Source organism: Dermacentor albipictus, chromosome 9 (assembly GCF_038994185.2).
Source record: "Dermacentor albipictus isolate Rhodes 1998 colony chromosome 9, USDA_Dalb.pri_finalv2, whole genome shotgun sequence".
In the NCBI taxonomy this organism is placed as follows: Eukaryota; Metazoa; Arthropoda; class Arachnida; order Ixodida; family Ixodidae; genus Dermacentor; species Dermacentor albipictus.
The window spans coordinates 70,909,468-70,927,702 of NC_091829.1; the positions used below are offsets into that span (position 1 = coordinate 70,909,468).

General features: G+C 45.6%; 1 protein-coding gene across 2 annotated transcripts in view; it reads left to right on the plus strand.

Annotated features, from left to right (window-relative positions):
* LOC135908560 (ubiquitin carboxyl-terminal hydrolase 24-like) overlaps positions 1 to 18,235 on the plus strand; it is a 116,963-nt gene that overhangs the window by 52,696 nt on the left and 46,032 nt on the right. For both annotated transcript variants that reach the window (XM_070526430.1, XM_065440347.2), the window contains exons 29-34: positions 2,753 to 2,923; positions 6,036 to 6,217; positions 6,460 to 6,628; positions 8,698 to 8,863; positions 11,721 to 11,879; positions 16,866 to 17,082. In XM_070526430.1, coding sequence (XP_070382531.1) covers positions 2,753 to 2,923; positions 6,036 to 6,217; positions 6,460 to 6,628; positions 8,698 to 8,863; positions 11,721 to 11,879; positions 16,866 to 17,082 — 1,064 coding nt within the window. The remainder of the gene's footprint in view (positions 1 to 2,752; positions 2,924 to 6,035; positions 6,218 to 6,459; positions 6,629 to 8,697; positions 8,864 to 11,720; positions 11,880 to 16,865; positions 17,083 to 18,235) is intronic.

The following is an 18,235-nucleotide window of genomic DNA, read 5'->3' on the forward strand; positions in this document are numbered from 1 at the left end:
CGCCGATTTTTCGTAACATGCGTAAGCAGAAGCGCAACAAGCGTATGCGTCTAGTTCACACTGCGAACGTAAAGGTACCAACGTGCGCAATTCACGCGAAAATCGTGGGTGAGAGTGTTAAAGGGGCGGCAACATTTACGACTGTTATGTTACGACCGTTGCGACACAGCCAATGACCGATAAGCTTTCGGTTTTCAACAACCGGTGACGACACTTCCGTCCTCCCGTCTGCAGACAGCTCCGGGCGCGGGAAGTGCCATTCCGCCATTCCGTGCGCACGATTAGGTTGGCTGTGTTCGTGAAACTTTGTGCAGTGCGCCTTGCGAGACTGTTTTCAGTTCATGTGGTTTATCCGCTGAGGAAATCGATGGCCACAGGTGCATGCTCCGAACTTCGATGAGTGGTCTCACTAGGTTTTCAAAGAAGCGGAACTGCGGGGGCGACATGCGCATGAAGTTATGAAACATCGCAGCGTCAACTCGGAGCTTGGCGAAAAGGTTGTGAAAATCGCCGTCTACGGCCCTATCGAGAAATACTTGCCGCACCCAAACCCTTCTACGTCGCCTCCATCGTCTTTGGGCGACTGAATACATGACTATAAGTTTGTTTTGAGCGTGAATTTCTTCGATCTCGGCCAGCGCTCGCATGTTGACAGGAGTCATATTGGACCGCTGGTGACGTCGATTCTGCAGCCCCAAATTTGATTGGCCTATTGTAAAAGCCGTAATTTACGCAGCAGTAAATGTGAACAAAGATGCCGGCTTAACTGCCGTAACGTTTTTTACAGCCGTTACGTTCGATACGCCGAAAGAGCTGTTACGCGCGTTACGACCGTAGTGTGAACATAGCTTTACGCGGTGAAGCATAACAAGCGTAGGAAGGGCAGTTATCACGGGACACGGTATGCATTCCTTAATTATACACGCGTGCACCCCCGTGTCCTGTCACTGTACGAGCACCGATATGCTTAACAAGTGTACTGACAGGCCTTAAGAGTTTTTTCAGACGTGTCTGTGTCAATTTTAGCCCTTAAGGGCAGTTAAAGACATGCATTAATTTTTTTCGGATGTTTTTGCGGCCCTTAAGGAGTCCGGAAAATCGGACGTTGACTGTACAACTGACCAAGAGGATGCTTCAAATGATCCATGGGGTGAACGCGGGGCAGAAGGAGGATGAGAACAGAAAGGACTGACGCACCGAGGAATTAACGGGAAAGCAAACGTGCCGCCGCCTCTTTGAAGGAGCTTGAGCTCAAAAAACAAAGTGTTGGCTGACGCCGAGATGCAGGTGTCCCACATCCAAACAAAAATAAACTCTTTAAAGCAGTGAAACCCAACTCTGAGTTGTTGTGTAGGAGCTGAAAGTATGTCAGGACAGTTGAGGTTGACTTCCCAGCTGCTGAGAAAGAATCTTAGTTGTGATAGAGTTCAGGGTTCATACCGATGACCTTGCTATCAGTTGATAGAAATAGCTCATATTCAAAAATAATTTACTTATGTATGCATCTCCTTTTCATTCGTATTTGAAAATGTTCGACTCGATTTGGAATGGGTTTTACCAGTTTTTTCACTGTGCATTTTACTAACTCCTTCCTTCTGTTTTCTTTTTAAATAAAATAGATATTACTCCTTACTATTCAAATTAGATTAAGTCTTTTTTTTTTTTTCAACATGCTTACTAGAGAGTGACAGCATCGGGCAACATGGTGTCAGCCTGTCTTGACGTAAAACAAAGTTCTGGCTCATTCAGGGAATTTTGCAAAGGTGCTCAAGGAAAACCTGGAAAACTCAGGGAATTTGGAAATGTCAACTTGGTAGACACCCTGGCCTCGCCGCAGATATTTCTCTCTCTCTCTCGCACCCTAGTCACTACTGCGCATGTGCCACTAGTAGCACCGAGCCACAGGTGTTCCGCCACTGCCGTTTGGTATAACGTCACACCGCGTTTCTTGTTGTTGCGCTCACTTCCGCTCATTTTGCACGGCTGGGTCGCATGCCTGATAACATGTTGGAGGATTGAAAAGGAGAGCTCGCGTGCGCTGCAAATAGGGCTGAAGGTGAGCTCCTGATCTAGCCCCATACAGTCGCTCCGTGGTACTTCCCAAACCATAGCATTGGAATCGTGGCTACGTCGGGATTGAACAAATAAGGCAACCAGCAGTGTCAACTGTAACAACGTTTATAGCTACAAGCAATAAAGAACACTGGCAGGGGGAAGTCCTCTCTCTAATAAGTAATAATAGGCTGGCCTCTTTGCCCGGGATAGTCAGGCAAACGAGGTCACTCACGGGTTGCGGCAGGTACTCCAGTCCGGCAGGTTAGGGGTCCGGTTTCAGAGAGAGGGTCTCCCCCAGTGGCGCTGTTTTATACCTTTTTACCTTTGCGAGGGGAATGTTGTCCTCGCCCGTCAGATACCTTCCCGCGAATCGGGGAGGAAGGGTATGCACATTGTGAGAGCGAGGGAGAACTGGGAGAAGGCGTAGTGGACCGCTCCAGTGTCTGTGCCGACTCTCGACGCGACCGCGACGATGCTGGAAAAAATGGCACATGTGCTCCCCACAGCACTCCCCATACGTTGGCTGATCCCGAAGATAGTGCGATGCCGGGCCGACCCATGGCAGAAATGAATCGGACGTTAAGCATTCCCGATACAGTTGCAGTTCGCTATTAAGGGACTCATATACATAGCTTCGCTGTTCGTCCTTCTTCACAGAGTGGAAGGGCGCTGAGTTTTTTTTTCTCTCTCTCTCTAGTCATCTGCAGCTGTGGCACCCCCACCACCTCCCAGGCTGTCAGGCAGCCCCAAGAAGAGTGGCTCTCCGGCACCGAGAGAGAAGACACCGGTCGAAGGATCGGACGTCATGCTCCGCAGGCTGCTGGACCCAAATGGGAGGAACCCGTTCCGCCTGCTGTACAACTTGCAGGTGCGTCACCATGTTGCACTGAGAGCATACCTCTTTTTCGCTCATATTCAACCAAATTAAGGGACCCTAAAGACTAATGTTAAGGAGAAGTTGGGTCTTTGACGAAGCGTTGGATATGTGTATATATATGTCTCTCTCTCTCTGTCTGTGTGTGTGTGTGTGTGTGTGTGTGTGTGTGTGTGTGTGTGTGTGTGTGTGTGTGTGTGTGTGTGTGTGTGTGTGTGTGTGTGTGTGTGTGTGTGTGTGTGTGTGTGTGTGTGTGTGTGTGTGTGTGTGTGTGTGTGTGTGTGTGTGTGTGTGTGTGTGTGTGTGTGTGTGTGTGTGTGTGTGTGTGTGTGTGTGTGTGTGTGTGTGTGTGTGTGTGTGTGTGTGTGTGTGTGTGTGTGTGTGTGTGTGTGTGTGTGTGTGTGTGTGTGTGTGTGTGTGTGTGTGTGTGTGTGTGTGTGTTCGAGTTATGCCGCTGAAAAGTTGTAGACATGCATAACATTGTGCTTCAAAATTGAGGTTTATTTTTGATTATGTCGTTTGTTTTGAAATTTTTGGGTAAATTCTTTTGCCTACTTTTCTAGAAATGCTTGGAATAAGTTAATTCCTCGTATTTTGCTGAACAAAGCGTAAGGAATTATTTGCGAACCTTCTCAGAAAATTAATTCGAATATTGCAAAATATTTCAGCCAAGTGATATAAACAACATAAACAGCACATTCAAAATAAGCATATACCTTACACGTTAAATACTCATGTAAGGTGTGTGTGAGCCTTGCACAAGTAAATACTTGTGTAAGGCCCCGACTGCCTTTTTTTTTTTTTCAGATTTGTTATGGGGTGTGTGCCTTATACAAGGCAGGCTTATGTCTACCCACCAAAGACTCGAACTGTGTCTGACTGCTAAGCACATTAACGCAACTACTTAACGCAACACTTATAAATTTTAATCATTCCTTGTGGCTTTTGCTGCCCTCACCGTTTGGCAAGCTTGACTCATTGGCACCAGCCCATGGCTCGCTGTCCTCTGTACTGTCCATACTGTTGAAGATTCTTGTCACCCTGAAGTTCTCAATAAGTGTTGTACAAAAATGTACACCTCGCAATTCAGTGCCCATGCGCACACTTTTAATGCTTTAGCATTAGGAGCGTCAAAGTGGAGAAAAGTGTATGTGCGTGAAGTGTGGGAGACCACATACACTGTATCACACGCTAGGGGTATGCACTGTATGTCACGTGGTAGGGGTATGTATATAAGTACAGTGCAACTGACGGTGGTCTGCTCTGGACCACTGTCACTTGCACTTCCATCCTCGTAGGCAGGACGTGTGTCAACTGAGCTCCTGAACAATACTTTGCAATGTGGTAAATGCACTTTAAATCATGGATCCTGGACCTCAAGAGGTGTTAAGAAACGCTAAAGCATTTCTCACACATTTATAACTATATACTGCTAGTTAATTTTTTTTGCAGTCATATCCTCTTCATGTGCCCAAAAGCTTGATGCAGCTAAACAACGGCCACAGTAGAGCTGATACTGTTGGAGCACACTCTATCTCTTCTACATCATCCAATGGGAGACAGTGATGACGATGATGACGTCACTGTTGGCAGGACAATAGCTAGTGCCATCTGTAGCGTCTTGTAGAAATTAAACAGCACAGGGCATGCTCTTTGAGAATGGGTGCCACATGCTAGCTTAACCTTGGAGTCGATGCATGTGGGTGCACGCATGAGACTTAGTGAAAAAAAAAATTTTTTTTCTGCGTGGGGTTTATTGAGGGCGGGCCTTACAATAGCAGTTACAGTAATTTCATGTACATGTATATATCTGCAAGTTTTCAGCACCATAACTCAAACTGGTGCTACACTGAGAAAAAGACAGTTACCCACCGTGGTTCCTTAGTGGCTATAGTGTTGGGCTGCTAAGCACGTGGTTGCAGGATCAAATCCCAGCCACAGCGTCCACATTTCTATTTGGGCAAATTGTAAAAACACCTGTGTACTTAGGTTTAGTTGCATGTTAAAGAACTCCAGGTGGTCCAAATTTGAGGAACCCCCCCACTACAGCATGCCTCATAATCAGATCGTAGTTTTAACCTGTAAAATCCCATTAAAAATAAAAATAAAAGGAGACACTTGAGTGTATGCTGTTCCATTTTTCCATTACTGAGAAACTACAGAGCCCTGTAACCTTCTGACATTCAACGTTCTATCCATAAGTGGCTGATGTTAGTTAAGTATTGGCAATAAAAAGATGATTACATTGCATTGAATAGTTACAGTGCATTTGGAAGTCATGAGCGTAGGCACACAGGCTGGCAGTGTAGAACTTCTTTGATAAACACTTCACTGGGTAAACTTGTACCCCCATAGAAGCAAACAACACAGTGGTGAAAGCAGTATGGTTGCCAGTGCACACAATGAGCCCCATATTTATAAAGCATCACTCTTAAGTGCTAGATTAACAATGGTCCTCCTAAGGACTTCAGAATGGACTGCATGCTTCAGTTATGCCTGATAGCGATGGGCTTGTCCGACTAGGTACACAGCACTCAGAATAAGTCTCACACTGCAAGCAAGCATCATGTTGAAGTAAGGGCGCAATAACATTGCTATGATGCTGAAGCTGCTGATGAAAAGAGTAGATAGGATAGCACTATCTGATGGCAGCTGCTAGTTATGGACACAGTATGCATGACAGAATACTTAATAGTAGGTGCTATCATGGCCTAGTGTATAGGGTGCTAGCCTCGGCTGCGGTAGGTGGACGGTTCGAAACCCACCGCTTGCACCCACCGCAAGAAAAAAAAAGCATGGGTACAGGCGCTCCCAAAACCCGGCGCCGGGTAGTGTTTGGGGTGCATCGCCTGGGGAGTGCACCCGGCCGCTGATTGCCCTGCGGGGCGCCTATAGTTTCGAACTGTAACCCGTAAGGGTGGATATGTTGACTGACCGTAATGCGGACACAGCTGCCTTTGTCCCTATAGTAGGTGCTATAATTCAAGAGAACTCTACCTTGCGGTTGACCAAAGCTTAGCAGTTAACAACAATGGCACCACCATCAGTGGCTGGCCAACTGGTGTTTCTGAGCAGTTTCGCGTTTGTGCTTACTCCATGCACTCAGGTGCTGAGTGCGCGGCTGATGCCAACCAACCAGGATGCTTGCTCCAACGTGTTCTGCGAGAACTTTCTCCAGGCGGGTGGGCTCTCCCACGTGCTTCGTGTGCTGCACAGGGACGGCCTCCCCCAAGATGTGGACTATGCTGTGCGCCAGGGCATCTACTTCACTGCGCTGCAAATAACTAGGTGAGATTGTACAACTCATGAATTTACGAAAGATGCTATATCATTCTGCATCAATTTAAGGAAAAAAAAAGGCATTTTAGTGAATCAAGCGTGTTGCGTTTCACTTACATCCGTGTTTTTGTTTTTCTATTTACCTCAAAGCTGTATCACATAGGAGCAGGAACAGTGTATAGAGAGAAGTACATCGGTAAAAAATAAACCAGAATTTTCTTTGGCACATTTCTTCTCTCTCTTACCTGCAGGTTCCTCATTTGTGGTCAGAATGTCCCACATGCGCTGCAGAGTTCATCCACGTCATCTGTGTCGACGACCTGTGGTGCACCGTCACCAGTGAAGCCCACTACACCAAAAAAGCTGCAGGTGGACCTGGTCCGAATGACTCCCATTTCGATGGTGACACCCATCATCAAGGTTAGCTTTTTTCTTTTACCCCCCCCCCCACTTCAAATGAATTTGGTATTGCTTTTGTAGAGTTCACTTTGCTCGTAGCAGATGACTGTGTAAGCTTTTGATTAGTCTCAGGCCGTTTCGATGACACAGTATTATAGACAACCTTGTGGAGTTTTCGAGATTGCTTCTCATTTCGGACGAGTCGAAGCCTAACGAGAGAAATCTTCGAGATTTCAGTGCCACCTATGAGTGATTCTGCTGATAGGCGCAATAACGGCTTATGGCCTTTGAGGTTGGAAGATCTCTTAGGCCAAATAAAACTGTAATAAACATGCGCTGTTTAGAGCACGCTGTACTGTGGTGCATAGCGTACACTGTACTATTACTGTCAAATGATTGCTGCAAAGAAACTCATGATCATTGCACAACCGCAGCTCTGTCGACTTCTGTTACATTGCCAGATGATGTAGATTTGATAGCATGCATTGACTGTACTTTCGTCTATCTGTAGCAAAAGCATGACAGTGGCCAAAGTACAGACTGACCAGATCACAGGCAACACAGACTTGAGTCGTATTTCTGAACCATCATTTTTGTAGCACAGCATGCGTCGATGGGTCACAGTGCTAGGATCACTATGACAGTATGCGCAGCTCTGTGCCAAGAATGCTATCGCTTGTAGACTCCAATGCATCTAGCACTAGTCACACAAAATCTCGCAATAGTCAAGGTATCCCCAATAGTGATCAACCAAGAACATGGCACACCTTTTTCGGGCACTTGTGGAGTAAGTTATTCGTTTTCTGCTGAATTCGATTATTCTGACTTTTAGGTGGTCCTTGTCAAGCCCGAATTATCCGTCGGCAACTGTGAATGCTTTAGAGGCTGAGCCGTGCATAGTGTCTTTTTAGTATTTCGGCACATTCACGTGATTTTAACAGCATGTCCACATAATGTTTCCTGGGTATTAACTTTCTTTCTTTCGATTTGCGGAAAACATATTAGAGAGGTTTTACATATAAAAACCTCGTTAGTTCAGATTTCACTGCATTGGAAAAGAAATGTCATTTAACTGAGTGTCGAATTATCTAATACGTAAGAAAAAGCTATAAACGAATTCTTAACACATCAACATTCCTTTAGCACCAATGTTCAGCCCTTCGCCAAGCTCTGATTGTATGGTACGGTTTCCAGCCACCAGATCTCGTGCAAGCAAGAAAAGGCGCAAGGCACGTGCGATCGAGAGCAGTCAGCGCCTGCCACAGCAGCTTCCCCACAGTGCTTACTTGCCCATGTCACAGGAAAATGCCAGTACGCAATAAGCTTCCTCTTCTGGTACGAGCAAATCTTTGCAGAGGTCGTCACTCGCCGCATTCACCGCTATCGCTGCCAACCCTATTGCAATAAGCATCTTCACTCATCAGCTTCGCAGCGCATGAGGCATAGTGCTGTTGGAAGCGCACTGCACACTTTTAATAGGCGTAACTCAAATGCGCCATACCTCAGCTGCTGCAGGCAGTGCAAAGTGCGTGTTGTGTTTCGCTCTGGTGGCATTATATTCCGGTGTCAGGCTCGATTTTGTTTTGGTTTCCGGTGGCCATCTCAAAACACTGCGCAACAGGAAAACGATAAAAGCGTGACTCTGGCCACTCAGTGCGCAGAGGTGTCTCACGCTGCAATGATTCTCGTGGAGTGGGCACGTCAAAACTTCTCACCAAAATTTCCTGTTCGAAGAAGCTGCTGATCCAGACCGAATTCTAGGAGCACAAACGTAAGCTTGCTAAAGCCACGAAGACAGCACCTGTCTCAGGCCGCTCAAGCCCCATCAGCTCGGCGCGCATTGCCATCTCATGCTGCAACTTTTTGCACAATGGTTTCCATTTGAATGCGTCAATTTCGTAGTGGCTTCGAATTGTATGTTTTCCTGGTTAGTACTTTCCTTTTCCTTCGTATTTTACAACGTATGAACGAGGTTCTACTGTATGTCCAAGTTAACAACATTGACGCCATTAAATGGTGTATATGCTTGCCGGGAGAAGTGAATCCAAATTTTCTGATCTTTTGAATGCCTTCATGTGGTTTATCCGCAGACGATGAGCCGTGCCTTGCTAGAGGAAGTTGTGGACTCCCTGGTGCGGGTGGCATGGGCAGCTGCAGCTGGTCAGCTCCGCCTGGCCAACTCACCACTACCCACTCGAGAGGGCACCCACTTTGCGGTCACGACAGCAGGACGGCGCAGCCGCCAGAGCAGCACAGGTCTGAACAATGTATACCTTCTAGCTTACTCTCCCAAATTTTCATGATACAAATTTGGGCTTGTTCTTTGATTTAAGAATGTTTCATCAAGCCTTACAAAAAATAAATTCTGCTCGTAAAGAAGTTTTGTTCGCCAGTCTTTGACCTTTAAAGTCTTCTGAGTCTGTAAGAAGAGCAGGAGTTACCTGTCTCCTGCAAGTTCATTCAAACAAGTTCCTGAAACAAGCAAATTTGTTAGCAGCAAAGTTGCTGAAAGAGTCACTTTGATCTAAAATAGTGTGTTGCATGCTGGTTTTTGTGGTTCCAAGTTTGCTGTTGCTTGTGCACTTAAGTGAAACAGATTTATAACAAACTCGATAGCTCCGCACAATATGGTTGGGTCGGCGATTCGTTGTAGAATGTGAACTTTTCTTCAGAATGCGCAAAAATGAATGACAGTGAAGCTGGCACCGGCAGTTACGATTCCGCACGGCTCCAAAAAACAAGTGCAACAGCAAGGACAACAATTGATACAGCAGGACACCGAAGGAACACACGCAACAGGACAGGCACTTTATGTGCTGTTCCTGCATCCTTGTCTCTCTGTTCCTCTGTCAAAGCTGTCAGCAGGATGAAGCAATTAACCGAGATTCAGGTTTTATTGCTACGTGGACAGCAATGTTGGCATGAAAGGAACGCCATTGCCGTCAATGCATGTGTCAAGCATTTCTGCACATTGCTGGACAACTCTCACCTGCTGCATAAATATATCTGAAACATTGAGAAACTTCAGAGCACTGCCAAACTGTCATTGCAAAATAGTAGCAGCTGCAGCTATTGCAGAATTGCAAAGGGTAAGATGCAGTATGTTGTGTGCAGCATCACTTGCAATATATGTTTGCAATGATGCGTGAACTATCTTGGCATGACTGATAGGCTTGACTTTGGCTAGTTATGCAGTAGCTTGTCCAGGGTGAAGGTATACTGTACTATAGAGCTGTCTTGTAGCAGCTCTTGTGCGAGGGAGAGATGGTATCCTAAGCTCGACCCACAAGCCAGAAAGGGTATGTGTATTCTGGTCAGCCGAGAGTGGGCACAGAACTTGTAGTGGTTTAACAACTGTAGGTATGGTATCATCCGTAGCGCAGGAAGGAACAGGTTCATAATGCCAAGAACCATCTGCTATGCTCCAGTTGTCCTCTTGTCAACTGAAAAGCATGACAGATGATAATACGGGGAGTTCAGCACATAATTTGCAGCAGTGTCACATGCCTGTTTCACTTTCTTGTTCACAAACTCACAAGGAAAGCTTACATAGAAAAAGGCATCACATCGCACAGTACGTTTTCTTGTAACAGTTGAGTAAGTAAACCGATCCCACCCACACTTGCTGTAGCGCCGCCAACTTCCATCCTTGACTCGATGCACATTCTGTACACTGGAACAGATGCATCATTCTCTGCACAGCTCTGGTTGGTCATAGGCAATTTTAACTGAGGTGAAGAGATGCCACCTTCTGGACTTGCTAGTGTACAGCTTGTTTGTGTAAGCTGTAGATGGAACAAGTTATGCAGGCTTGTCCAAGGTGACGAAAGGTTCATGAAAGAAAGACTGGCATCCACCTTGGAGTACCACATAGCTACACGGAAGCCCATACGGGTTCCTACAAGGGCCTTCTTGTATCCTCATGTGGAATCCAAAATTTTATTTTTGTGAAACTGAGATGTGCACAGGTATGTTTGTTGTTGCATGTCTGCGTGTGGGCCTAGTATTGTCATGTGCAGCAACAGTAAATGTAGACATTTTGAGCAGAGCCACAATACTCTGCTCACATTTCACGCACTCAGGTAGCTTCAGATTTCACTTTCAGTGTGATTAGCCTTCTTAGCCTACTTCCCCCACCTTGGTGTGCTGCTGCCATCTGCTATCCAGGCTTTTAAACATCTCTCTTGCTTGCAACATACTAACTCATGTGGAAAGTCACCTGATACAAAATACTATTACAAAAGCTGCACGTAGCTACCACTATGACATCATTCACAAGTATATATTAAACCGGTTACGGAGCCTTCTCTTCAGTTAGGACATGCTATTTAAGAGGATCTTATCAGCTGCCAATCTAGAAGAATGGAAACAGTGCCATGCCAAAGCTGTTGGCGCTGCTATGCTGCCCAACAAGGAGAAGTTAAGCAGCGACGCCTGCAACAGGTGCGAGACACTACACACAAAAGACTCGCAGAAGATCCTACCATCACACAGCAACACACTGAAGCAAAATTCCATCAATGCACCGCTAAACAAATTGATGCCCAACAGAACATACTAAAGCAGAAGAGGTAGTCAGAGTGCCAGTGTATTGACGCCAGTCGCGATACCCTACTGGAACACGTTGCGTTTGTAAAAGGTGCATGGTGGAACATGGTGGGCGTTTGGAAGGTGTCTTTAGCAATATGGTGTCACTACATTGCTTGAACGCTAATCCCATTGACATTGAAAGTCATCGTAAGATGGCTTCCACCAAAACTTTTTTTAAAGATAAACACGCCCCTCCCGCAGATGCCAGAGACATGCTGTCAGCTTGGCGGTAAAATGCCAGAGAGGCTAAGCAGAGAACCGTCATGCTCTGCTCAGCCAGCTTCGTAGCAGAGTGTGAGCAGCGTTCTATGTTTACTTCCAGGTTGATTGTGGTACACATTCGCACTAGCACTGCTCCCACTGAGCAGTTGTCTGCAAATTGTTAGTGTACACCTGTCTGAATTCAGCAGACCATAAAATCGCTGCTAAAGACGCCTTACATTTGCATTGGCAGCACAGCATCTTCATGGAGTTGGTTCCCTCTGAAAACAACTCGAATGGCTCGTGGTTCCATCTCTTGCAGGCAGCGCCACCAGCAGTAGCAGTGATGGAGAGAACTCGCTCGGTCTTCACGGTGGCATCTGTGTGAGCCAGGACACGGTGGATCGCAAGGATGCACTTCTGGCGCAAGAGGCCCTCAGCTTCCTGTTCTCCTGCCTGGAGCTCAGGGAGGACGTTTCAGGTACTTGCTGCATTTGCTGATGTTGGTCATGCTTTCACTGTACGCTTATGCATTTGTAGTGTAATGCACGTAAACGTGACTAATGCAAAAATTAGTAGTAGCTGCAATATATGATAACTCAGTCCAACCTTGTTATAGTCAACATACTATTTTTCGGACTCCCATGGGGCTGCGAAAACGTCCGAAAAATCGGGCAGTCTGAAAAAATGAATGCATGCCTTTTATTGCCCCAAGAGCTCAAGTCGCCACAAGCATGTCCGAAATAGCTCTGAAGGCCTGGCAGTACACTTATTAGGCATATCCGTGCTTGTACTCTGACAGGAGATGGCGGGTGCACACGTGTATAATTAAGGAATGCATACCATGTTGTGTGACAATTGCATTTGCCCACTCTTGGTATGCTTCACCGCAATACTTCGCGTACGCTTCACTGCGTAACAACTTCAGTATTAAGGCGAAGCTGACTTTCGGGAACTGGCATTATGCAACGCGTCGTGCTTTCCGAGCTTCAAAGTAATCAGAAAGGATTACAAAGGCGGAGTCAGTGCCATTGTTAAGAGCAGCAAATTGTTTTAATGAAAAGTATGGCACCAAACAGCAAGAAGCATGGTAGCGAACGTCAAAGTAGCTAGGCCTAGCATTGCCGTGGTAGTGACTATGGTTGTCAGTGGATCTGCATGCAAGAGCGCCTGTTTGAGGTGGTCAATGCCATTTGAGACCTGTAGTCATGGCAAAAGAGTCTGAAAAAGCCGATGGCAAAGAGTTTTTGCATCCTAAATTTCAGACGGTCTTATACATTGGCTGTATAAGGTACAGTTGCGGTGTCGCTAATGAGTCTGAATTATTGGGCATGTCTGAAAAATCAGTTGTTGACTATATTAAAGATTGGACGTAACGAATTATCAAATATAACAAAGTTAATTTCAATATTGTTCTCACTAATCCAGTGGTTAAAGATTATACACTTATAACAAATGTCAAATATAACAAAGTTATTTTCATGTTGGATGCGACTTTGTTTAGCGAGGTTCGGGTGTGTATAAAATGGAGTAGCTACTAAATGCAGTTTATGACGCAAGCCAGAAAACATTGAGCCACAGGTTGCACAATAAGGAAATTTAAAAGAAAACAACAATACCTTTTTCAAAGAAAAGTAAGAAAAAATTATGCAGATCGTATGGACTTTAGGAATCTATGTTATGCGAAGCATTTGACAAGTAGCTGGTTATCCAGTATAACTTAGAGTGCCACATAGCATCACCAGGTGTCATTTGTGTCATTTCATGCATGCATGTCATGTCATGTATATCTTAATAGATATCTAGTTAAAGAAACGACCGCGACAGCATCATGACCACGAGCTCATACACTTAAACGTCGATATAACAAACTTAATATAACAAGTATATAACTTTTCATAATTTCTTGTCTATAGAATATCATATATTTAGATGCTCAGTTATAATGAAGTGTGTTTATACAGGATTTCAGTGTAACAAAATTTCACTACTGCCGTGAAGGAACACCGAGGCAATAAATAGAAACTTCCGCGGGTACAAATGGTCAAATGAGTGAATTACAAATGGGTGCGAGTGAAAGCGTGTGACGGTGAGCTGAGATTGTGGCTTGATGGGTGCCGTCTTCCTGCGTGAGCAAGCCGGAAGGAGGGCGCGAGGGGGAGGCAGATTGCTGCGCATCTCCTTTTCTAGTCAGCCGTCACCTGGCTGTCAGCACAGCTGAGTGCATACGCAGCCAGCACACCCCGTTTTATACGTGATCTGCCCTGTGTGCAAAATGAAGATTGTACAGGCCTACGCCCCTACATCCAGTCATGATGACCAGGAAGTCGAAAGCTTCTATGAAGACGTGGAATCGGCGATGGGTAGAGTGAAAACTAAATACACTATACTAATGGGCGACTTTAATGCCAAGGTAGGCAAGAAGCAGGCTGGAGACAAGGCCGTGGGGGAATATGGCATAGGCACTAGGAATAGCAGGGGACAGTTATTAGTAGAGTTTGTGGAACAGAATAATATGAGGATAATAAATACCTTCTTCCGCAAGCGGGATAGCCGATAGTGGACGTGGAGGAGCCCGAACGGCGAGACTAGAAATGAAATAGACTTCATACTCTGCGCTAACCCTGGCATCATACAAGATGTGGACGTGCTCGGCAAGGTGCGCTGCAGTGACCACAGGATGGTAAGAACTCGAATTAGCCTAGACCTGAAAAGGGAATGGAAGAAAATGGTACATAAGAAGCCGATCAGTGAGTTAGCGGTAAGAGGGAAAATAGAGGAATTCCAGGTCAAGCTACAGAACAGGTATTCAGCTTTAACTCAAGAAGAGGACCGTAGTGTTGAAGCAATGAACGACTATCTTGTGGGCATCATTAAGGAGTGTGCAATGGAAGTCGGTGGTAACTCCGTTAGGCAGGATACCAGTAAACTATCGCAAGAGACGAAAGATCTGATCAAGAAACGCCAATGTATGAAAGCCTCTAACCCTACAGCTAGAATAGAACTGGCAGAACTTTCGAAGTTAATCAACAAGCGTAAGACAGCTGACATAAGGAAGTATAATATGGATAGAATTGAACATGCTCTCAGGAACGGAAGAAGCCTAAAAACAGTGAAGAAGAAACTAGGAATTGGCAAGAATCAGATGTATGCGTTAAGAGACAAAGCCGGCAATATCATAACTAATATGGATGAGATAGTTCAAGTGGCTGAGGAGTTCTATAGAGATTTATACAGTACCAGTGGCACCCACGACGATAATGGAAGAGAAAATAGTCTAGACGAATTCGAAATCCCACAGGTAACGCCGGAAGAAGTAAAGAAAGCATTGGGAGATATGCAAAGGGAGAAGGCAGCTGGGGCAGATCAGGTAACAGCAGATTTGTTGAAGGATGGTGGGCAGATTGTTCTACAGAAACTGGCCACCCTGTATACGCAATGCCTCATAACGTCAAGCGTACCGGAATCTTGGAAAAACGCTAACATAATCCTGATCCATAAGAAAGGGGACGCCAAAGACTTGAAAAATTATAGACCGATAAGCTTGCTGTCTGTTGCCTACAAAGTATTTACTAAGGTAATCGCAAATAGAATCAGGAACACCTTAGACTTCTGTCAACCAAAGGACCAGGCAGGATTCCGTAAAGGCTACTCAACAATAGACCATATTCACACTATCAATCAGGTTATAGAGAAATGTGCGGAATATAACCAACCCTTATATATAGCTTTCATTGATTACGAGAAAGCATTTGATTCTGTCGAAACCTCAGCAGTCATGCAGGCATTACGGAATCAGGGTGTAGACGAGCCGTATGTAAAAATACTGAAAGATATCTATAGCGGCTCCACAGCCACCGTAGTCCTCCATAAAGAAAGCAACGAAAATCCCAATAAAGAAGGGCGTCAGGCAGGGAGATACGATCTCTCCAATGCTATTCACAGCGTGTTTACAGGAGGTATTCAGAGACCTGGATCGGGAAGAAATGGGGATAAAAGTTAATGGAGAATACCTTAGTAACTTGCGATTCGCTGATGATATTGCCTTGCTTAGTAACTCAGGGGACCAACTGCAATGCATGCTCACTGACCTCGAGAGGCAAAGCAGAAGAGTGGGTCTAAAAATTAATCTGCAGAAAACTAAAGTAATGTTTAACAGTCTCGGAAGAGAACAGCAATTTACAATAGGCAGCGAGGCACTGGAAGTCGTAAGGGAATACATCTACTTAGGGCAGGTAGTGACTGCGGATCCGGATCATGAGACGGAAATAATCAGAAGAATAAGAATGGGCTGGGGTGCGTTTCGCAGGCATTCTCAGATCATGAACAGCAGGTTGCCTTTATCCCTCAAGAGAAAAGTGTATAATAGCTGTGTGTTACCAGTATTCACCTACGGGGCAGAAACCTGTAGGCTTACGAAAAGGGTTCTACTTAAATTGAGGACGACGCAACGAGCTATGGAAAGAAGAATGATAGGTGTAACGTTAAGGGATAAGAAAAGAGCAGATTGGGTGAGGGAACAAACGCGAGTTAATGACATCTTAGTTGAAATCAAGAAAAAGAAATGGGCATGGGCAGGACATGTAATGAGTAGGGAAGATAACCGATGGTCATTAAGGGTTACGGACTGGATTCCAAGGGAAGGGAAGCGTAGCAGGGGGCGGCAGAAAGTTAGGTGGGCGGATGAGATTAAGAAGTTTGCAGGGACGGCATGGCCACAATTAGTACATGACCGGGGTTGTTGGAGAAATATGGGAGAGGCCTTTGCCCTGCAGTGGGCGTGACCAGGCTGATGATGATGATGATGATGCCCTGTGTGCAAAGAGCGGGTGTGCCGAGGTTGTGTGGCACTATGTGCACTTCATTCCCACGCTTTTATACTGGGAGTTGTGTTATCTCGAGTTTTTGGAGACGCTTTCAAGCGAGATGCAGACAAAGCATTTGCTTGTGCTGCTAGCGCTTTTCTTGATAGTGTCGCCCCTTTTCATGGTAGTATCACCAGCTGTTGGGGTGGAGGGGATGCAGAAGCGTGGCTGGCTCTGCTTAATTCGTACCGCCGATGTAAAGTTATCGTCACACAACACAAAACGTTATCTTTCATCGCCAACTCAAATTCACCAAAATAATTATTTTTCTCATTCAGATTTGAGTTTTTTAATTACCCAATATTTTGGGAAATTTTGCCACCTCATCCGTCTAAAAAAATTAATCAACCGCGTTACTTATTTGCGAAAAATATTGAATCGCAATACAATAAAATTTCTATTTAACAAAGTGAATTGACAGTGTTACATGCTTCGTTATATCGAGGTCTAAGTGTACCAGTAGCCCAAGCTAGTAGACAACTTGGGTCACTGGACCGGCGTAAGAGGCTGTAGGTAGAGATACTCAAAGCGTCTGAAGTAGGCAAAGAGTGCGTCACATTAAAAAGCCCAATTTTGAGCGCTACATGATGTGCACATTGCAGCCTGGTTCTGCGAGCTGCCCTGTGTGCGTGACTTTGTGCTGGACGTGCTCCTGGGCTGCGGCAGCGAGGAAGTGCGGTGCGCGGCGCGCGATGGTCTGCACCGGCTGAGCCGCACGGTTGGCCAGACGCCCATGCGGCCGTTCCTGCTGCAGCTGCTGCTCAAAGCACACCTGCCGCTGTGGGTGCCGTCAAGCTACACCCGAGGCTCCAACCAGAGGTGAGTCGTTGGGGTGATGACACACGATGACTCGCGCATGGTGGCTCAGTTGCTATGATGTGCACCTGGCACAAGGTCATGGGTTCAATTCCCGACTGCATATTAAAGGTGACGGAGTACAAAAATGCTCATGTGCTTAGATTTATACGAACCTTGGGCCCTGAAGTGTAGGGAGTGGCTATTCTGCCAGAAATCAGACAGGGTTGGCTGGCATGGGCAAGTGTACCACACACCTAGTGCCCCTAAGTCAAACTGCCCTGCATTGTCTTTAGTGGGATTTGGTCCTGTAAGATCAAATCATTTAGCAGATCATCAGCATGTGAAAATAAAAGGTAGTACTAGCAAATCGAGGCCTCAGGACATCACCTGGAATCATAATAAAGTGGGTAGGGAGAGGAATCAGCTTTGATATCCTTGTTGCCCCTTTGGAGTCCTGGAGGTGTCGCCAAAGTACACTAAGTAACAACACGTTGTTTACACTCAGTACTTGCACATATTCTTGCTTCCTTTATGATGACAGCTGTCAGATGTCTGCTGTCAGAATCTGCGCACACAAGCAAACTACCGGCAGGATTTCTTCCGAAAAGATCGAGCCTCCCAATTATGGTGTCTACCATAGCTCACTGTTGCAGCCTTGCCATGTCAAACCGTGCGATTTGGTTTTTATTTTTTAGAGCTCCGACTAACCTATGTTTACTTTCCCGATAATTTTGTTCTTCCTGCCCTGGGTTTCTTGTATTGGTTGTGCTGTGGCACTTCTTTTACTGGAACAGCAGACTTAAACGCTTGGAAGTGGTTAGCCATGTCCACCTGTCTGTCCATCCTTTTGTATACATTGATGACTGGACTGGCTAGGTGGACTAGCTAGCTACTCCACTGTTGCTCACCTTGGTAGTAGTTTGGTACTTGGTTTGTTGCTCAGTAGTAGTTTGTGCGGAGTTTTGAATTCCACACAGTTGTGCCAGTATTTTAAAGGCCACAGCAGGCAATTCTGTGCCAGGCGAGGACAATGACGTGTGCATCAATGTTGTTAGATCAAAGATGTCTTTCTTGAGAAGATGCCAATGTCCACTGTGAAAATCTGCTGCTGTCACAGTAAATTAATTCAGAGCCGGAGCAATTGCTCAAGTCTGTTAAAATTTCTGTGTGCAGG